General features: G+C 43.9%; 1 protein-coding gene across 2 annotated transcripts; it reads right to left on the bottom strand.

Moving 5' to 3' along the window:
• Positions 1 to 541: 541 nt before the first annotated feature.
• Positions 542 to 5,412, bottom strand: LOC143792896 (uncharacterized). 2 transcript variants are annotated; one of them, XM_077279356.1, is made up of 6 exons: positions 5,239 to 5,412; positions 4,271 to 4,427; positions 2,961 to 3,085; positions 2,745 to 2,879; positions 1,896 to 2,070; positions 542 to 1,481 (listed from the first exon to the last, which is right to left on the bottom strand). In XM_077279356.1, exons 5-6 carry the CDS (start codon positions 1,963 to 1,965, stop codon positions 631 to 633), a joined length of 921 nt encoding a protein of 306 aa, XP_077135471.1. In that variant the 5' UTR covers positions 1,966 to 2,070; positions 2,745 to 2,879; positions 2,961 to 3,085; positions 4,271 to 4,427; positions 5,239 to 5,412; the 3' UTR covers positions 542 to 630. The 2 variants fall into 2 exon arrangements, with proteins under 2 accessions (XP_077135471.1, XP_077135472.1); XM_077279357.1 differs by lacking the exon at positions 4,271 to 4,427.
• Positions 5,413 to 6,561: the final 1,149 nt, after the last annotated feature.

Here is a 6,561-nt window from a genome sequence, read left to right as displayed (position 1 = left end):
ATATAATGCACCCCCTAGTATAATGTAATATAATGCTCCCCCATAGGCAGCCTCTATAGTATAACGCAGCCTCTTTAGTATAATGCAGCCCCTAATATAATGCACCCCCATAGGCAGCCTCTATAGTGTAATGCAGCCCCTAATATAATGCACCCCCATAGGCAGCCTCTATAGTGTAATGCAGCCCCATATATATGGACACTCACGTGCAGCATAGTAAATCAGATTAGAAGTATTACAATAGATTTAGTGCTTGATTTGAAATTGGAGCAAACTGTCCACAGATTTAATAGAGGTGTTGCCCCAGAAATTGCAGAACGGATTATGGCAAGTATGGGGACCACTAGAGCTAAATGGATTCTGTAATGCAGTGGCGGACATATCACCGATGCAGTTTAGAAAATTCCGGAAATGATGCATAAATAGGTAAAAAGTAGTTGCATCGTGTGACTGTTCCTCTATAAATGTATCAATATGGCAGTACACGAAGAAACTCCTGGTAACATAGAAAACTGAAAAAATGGAGTGCTGACTTCATAAGTATAAAAAACATACATTTTATTTAGTAAAAATCATTAATAAAGGAAATAAATATATATAGGGGATGGGTACACGAGCACATGTTGGGATTTATGCTCTTCTCTGTCTGTTCTGTTGGAAACAGTTTTGGCGGCAGTAAGGACAGTAGCGGTTTTGGCGGAGCCATGGTGTAATGCAGCTCTGATGAAAAAGATGTCGGCAGGGCAGCACAATAAGCTGCTCACCTACTTCATAATCACCTAGGCATATGGCACAAGAAGGAATCTCCTCCTGGCCTGTGGCGCTCCTGGTAGGAAGGCGTTCTATTTGCCGTATCCTTGTCATTCCTCTCCGCCGTCCTCTCCTCCGCAGGGGTGCAGCCTGCGGTGGTGTTGTATCCTCATCTGAATCTAATCCGGCCTGATTCTCAGCATCTGTGCCGACGGATGGTGGAATAAAATTTGGCTGAGGATCGGCCCCGGAGGTGGTTGCCGCTTCATTTCCACCACTCCTGTTATTGCTGCTGCTCGGTAGTGACGCATCAGCAGAACTGTGACGGTCAGGGAGCGTGGTCGGTGGTAAAGCCTCTGCAGGCCTGAGATTGTCAGGGAGCGTGGTCGGTGGTAAAGCTTCCGCAGGCCTGAGATTGTCAGGGAGCGTGGTTGGTGGTAAAGCCTCCGCAGGCCTGAGATTGTCAGGGCGCGTGGTCGGTGGTAAAGCTTCCGCAGGCCTGAGATTGTCAGGGCGCGTGGTCGGTGGTAAAGGCTCAGGAGAGATGGGACGGTCAGGTAGCGGCCTATGTGGCGAACGGCTCCTGTGTCTGGTCTCCTCTCGTACTGAGCGCCTGGATGGGTCTCTAACTCTTCTTCTTCTCTCTGGAGAAGGTAAATAATCTCTGTCATCTTCAATCCTTCCTCCTCTTGTCTGAGACGACCTGAGTCTTCCGATCACAGGGCTCTGATCTGAAGGGAAAAACTCATGTATTATAATGACAGAAAATATCATAAATGACAGGTACAAATGTGTCTATCATCTATTATCTATCTATTATCTATCTATTATTTCTCTATAACTTTTTACTGGGCCGGGACACCGCTCTGCACACACCCAAGAATAATCTAAGCATGTTGACCCCTGTTGTGAGCGATGTGTGCTGGTCTGAGGGTCCGGACCCCACCGATCGTCACTACTACAATACCCAGAGTTATTAGTTTAGTTCCCCGTCTAACATTGTCCCCAGTATACAGGCAGAAATATTTCTAACTCCTCTTATGGAAAGAACTAGAGAGTGGAACCTGTTGTTACTGGGGTGACGACAAAAAGACCCCGGTATAATCCCCCCACACACACCCCTTACATTGTAAAGGTTCACTTACTTCGGTTTTCTGGCCGGTTCATCCATGCAATGTTGTCCATGATCAGCTGCCTCAATTCCCGAGAACTCATGGTTTCTCCTCAAAAGTGTTCAGTAAAGTTCTCTTCCGGCGCACAATAGTCGCAGATCTCACAGCGCAGAGCAACACGCAGAAGTCACTCAGTGCGCGAGAAGTCCTGCAAAATAATCCACAAATGGAAAAAAGTTATAGGACAATAAACCGCAAAAGCCAAAAAGTAGTGACCATAAGTAGTATGGAAGGACGAGAAGATGAAGCCGCAAAACATCGAGAAAGTGTTTACATGGGAACTGCCCGGCAACAAACTGTATAAATCACTAGTATAAGTGATTATAAGAAACTTTGTAACATATGATATCAGAGAAATCGTCTTTAATCTATTCTTATGGGTCAATTCCTCCCCTTTCCCGTCTCCTGAGCTCATTAACTCTGAATAACCTCCTGTAATCCCTCTTGCTCTGCACAGAGATTTCACAAGTTAGGAGGCAGAGGAGGAGCACTGCCAGGAGGAAGCACAGAATCATTGTCCTGCAGGATTCTAGCAGGTATATTAGCTTAGACCAGAGCTGGATTCACAGCTGCAATGCTCAGTACTGATATATACTTTCCTCCATGGCTCTGTGCTGCCTAAGGAAAGAGGTAAAATACTTTTTTTGCGGGAGACACTGATTCAAAGACAAATGCAAATTAGAGATAGTGACTGTAGGGTGAAAATTGTAGAACAATACAAAATACCATACAAGCCATATAATGGCCGGAAATGGCGCTATTCCTCACATCATGGTCACACATTGCAACTTAGACTTAAATGTTACAGAAAAGTATCGTTACCTTCTAACTACTTTACTCTTCTTGTAAATCCAAGAAATGTGATGTCACTAGTAGTGCTACAGAATTCAGCTGGGATCTTAGTAATCGACAGGGATCTTCTTGTCAAGATTTCAGCTCTGTAGTCGTTTATCAACCCTAAAATGAACAATAGATCGGTCAGATTTTATTCTTTTATTTTTAGGCAGGAAATGTTTGTTATGACCTCAGAATACTTACAGTAATATCTGGTGAATTCCCGATGGAAATAAGATTCCTAATCCAGAACAAAGTTTACACTTGGAGTTTTCAACGCTCAACAAGTAAAACTTTGAGAACCTTCCAGCAGTAGAGTATTATTCCACCTGTAGTATAAGGAACAGATGAGTTTTTACCATTTTATTCCTCAGTTCTGTGTGTAGAGCCCGGGTCGGACTGGCCATGGGCGTGGGGAGCAGTGAATATTCATTTCTCTTTAGCAGCGGGCACAGACTTTAGCCGCAGCAGTCGGCTCCTTCCTCCTGTCGCCTGCTGCTCCACCGCTGCTGCCCCCAGCATGTGCCGCATTCAACTGTATCCGCATCATAGGTGCAATAATAGAGGAGAGGGCATCAGATGATACTCCCTGCTCCATCATTGCCCTCTGCCTCTGACACAGCCGGTGCGCGATGACGTCACCTCATACTGTGTGCCGGGCAGATGGCAGTGCAGCTGCTGAGACTGGAGCAGAGTCTGGAACCGCAGGGGAATGAGGAGGAGAGGTGAGGATTGTGGGATATATATATATATATATATATATATATATATATATATCAGTTAGTACTGGTGGCCATAAGACTGTAGGACTGTGGGGCTGTATTATATTCTATGGAGAGGCTACATTATATTCTATGGAGGGGCTGCATTATATTATATGAGGGGGCTACATTATATTCTATGGGAGTTTGCATTATACCCTATGAAGGGGCAGCATTTTACTCTATGGGGGGCTGCATTATAGTATTTGAGGGGGCTACATTATATTCTTTAAGGGGACTGCATTATACCCTATGAAGGGGCTGCATTTTACTCTATGAGGGGGCTGCATTATTCTATTTGAGGGCTGCATTATATTCTACGAGGGGGCTACATTATTTTATTTAAGGGGGCTACATTATACTCTATGGGAGGGGATGCATTATACTCTATGAGGGGGCTGCATTATATTTTATGAGGGGAGCTACATATTTTATGAGGGGGGGGCTACATTATACTCTGACACAAGTTTTATTTCAGATCTAAACCAAATAATTTTCAGCTTTAGGCCACGTTCACATGCTCAGTATTTGGTCAGTATTTTCCAGCAGTAAGAAATGCTTTAATGGCCATCAGACACCCGACAATCAGCCAACAAGTAGCCGAATGATAGTGGTTAAATTCGGGAGGTTGTCAGGTGCAATTCTGGCCTAACTCAGTGGTTAGTGCCGACAGCCGTGGTCCGGCCTCCTCCACTTATCTAATTAGTGTAAGAAGATGGACCCCGGCGGTGGCTCCTCCGCCATTATACTCACTCTACAGATGTCCGGCTCTGCGGGTCCTGTGCACGCTGACGTTCTCTTCTCAGCTTATGTAGGTGGTGACTGACGTCCCCTCTGTGGTCCTGGACCAGACAGCCAGGAGCTGACGTCCCCTCTGTGGTCCTGGACCAGACAGAGTCAGGAGGGAGATCTGAAGGGGAGGAGAAAACATTGGAGCCATATTACACAGTGCTATAATCCCTGGTGCAGCCCGCCCTGCCCCATACAAGTAGAGCGCTGGCTGCCATTATTATTACTACTATTTATTAATAAAGGAAATCTCCCCTCGTCCCCCTGTAAATTGCTGGACACTGATATTTGCTCCCTGGTTTTCTCGCGGCCATTCCTACTCTTATATCCGGTCACTGAGGACTGGATTTGTTTCATGAATTGTAAATAAAAATATTCATGAAAATGTTTTTTCTGTTGTATTGTGCCGTGATTTGTGCCGGACGAGTTACTCATCAAAACATCGCATGTTCCCCATCATGGTATCAGTAAAAACGACAGCTCAGGGTGCAAAAAATAATCCTTCACCCAACCCCAAATCACGAAAAAAGAAACCGCTACGGGTGTCAGAAAATGGCAACAAATGCAAAAAGTGTTTTCATACAAAATTCAAGAATACATGAAAAAATAATGAGAAGAAAGCTTCTAGTTAGAACCTGAAGACCCACCTCTTCCGACAAGCCTACAACCTGCAGTAACCACCGATCGACCAAACCGCTGCATGACCAGCTCTATCCTCACCTACTGTATTCTCACCCATCCCTTGTAGATTGTGAGCCCTCGCGGGCAGGGTCCTCTCTCCTCCTGTACCAGTTGTGACTTGTATTGTTCAAGACTATTGCACTTGTTTTTATTATGTATACCCCTCCTCACATGTAAAACGCCATGGAAAAAATGGCGCTATAACAATAAATAATAATAGTTTCATAAATAACAACACAAAATAGACTTACCTCCAGATGTAGAAGTCCTCAGTCAGTGATCTTCAGGAAAATCCAGAAGTATTAATTCGCTAATACAGAAGTTTTCCTCTATTCAAGTAAATCGCTAATCTCACAAGGAGAAGATCTAGGTACAGTGTTGTCAGCAGACAGACATATACCAAGTCTGAGCCAGTGAGATGGAACGGAGGGTTTTTAAGGTTCCGCTCTATTGTGACATCATCACTCACCTGTGTGACATCACTGCCCGCTTCCATATAAGGTAAGAGATGATGTCACAATGCAGCGGAATAACCAATACTTTTTCTCTCACTATCTGCCCCTTATAAAGCAGCTGATAATGATGGAGGCACAAATAGGGATGAATGAAATAACATCCTGGCGGTTTCCAGGTGTTAGATTACAGCCGGTGGTTACAGAGGTTTGGCTGAGCGTTTCCCATTTCCAATTCTCATCATATGACATTATAACACATTTACTCTTTTCTGACAGTTTCTTTTATCTTCTCATTCTCTCTATAAAGATACATTGAACTATATAATCTGATGCTCAGGATAAAGTCTTCAAGCATTTGGTGTCATTATTGGATTTTCTCACATTTCCACTGATAGGGGGCAGTGTTCTGGGAATTGTGTCATCATGTGATTCCAGGCCGACCATCACCAGAACCTCATGTCCTCATACAGTCTATTGGATGAATGATAACATTAGTCAAAGGGGCATTTCCATGATAGAAGTGATGACAGGACATGTGCTAATATGTTTGTAAAACGATCGACAAACACAAATTCGGCACAAATGTGGCACATTCGGATTTGTGATCGGTAATAATTGTGTTGCCACTAAAGTATTTTAAAGTAGATGATAAATAGATAGATAGATAAAAAGCCTGCAATTCATGTGCTGCATACAGTAAAATCACAGAGTGACAGGTTAGAATAGATATACAGTATACACATAGATATATAGATGTCAGTGACACACACAGATATATGTATAAATATTATATAGATAGAAGAAAAGTCGGTAATTCAGCAGCCACGTACTCTAAAATGACACCGGGACCCGACAGTCTAGAAGAGATGGATTACACACATAGATACAGATATATGGGTTATACACACAGCACGGTGGCGCAGTTGATAGCACAGCAGCCTTGCAGCGCTGGAGTCCTGGGTTCAAGCCCTCAAGACAACATCTGCAAAGAGTTTGTATGTTCTCTCCGTGTTTCCATGGGTTTCCTCCGGGTACTCCAGTTTCCTCCCACATTCCAAAGACATACTGATAAGGAATTTAGATTGTAACAGGGACAGTGACGATAATGTGTGCAAACCT

Source organism: Ranitomeya variabilis, unplaced genomic scaffold (genome assembly GCF_051348905.1).
Source record: "Ranitomeya variabilis isolate aRanVar5 unplaced genomic scaffold, aRanVar5.hap1 Scaffold_97, whole genome shotgun sequence".
NCBI lineage: Eukaryota > Metazoa > Chordata > Amphibia > Anura > Dendrobatidae > Ranitomeya > Ranitomeya variabilis.
This window is presented reverse-complemented; position numbering and strand designations above follow the sequence as displayed.

Excerpts from the sequence above, each read along its gene's own strand:
- LOC143792896 (XM_077279356.1), bottom strand. The coding sequence starts at position 1,965 with ATGAGTTCTCGGGAATTGAGGCAGCTGATCATGGACAACATTGCATGG. Across the intron at positions 1,482-1,895 it reads GAACCGGCCAGAAAACCGAA|ATCAGAGCCCTGTGATCGGA; the intron begins GTAAGTGAACCT and ends TTTTCCCTTCAG.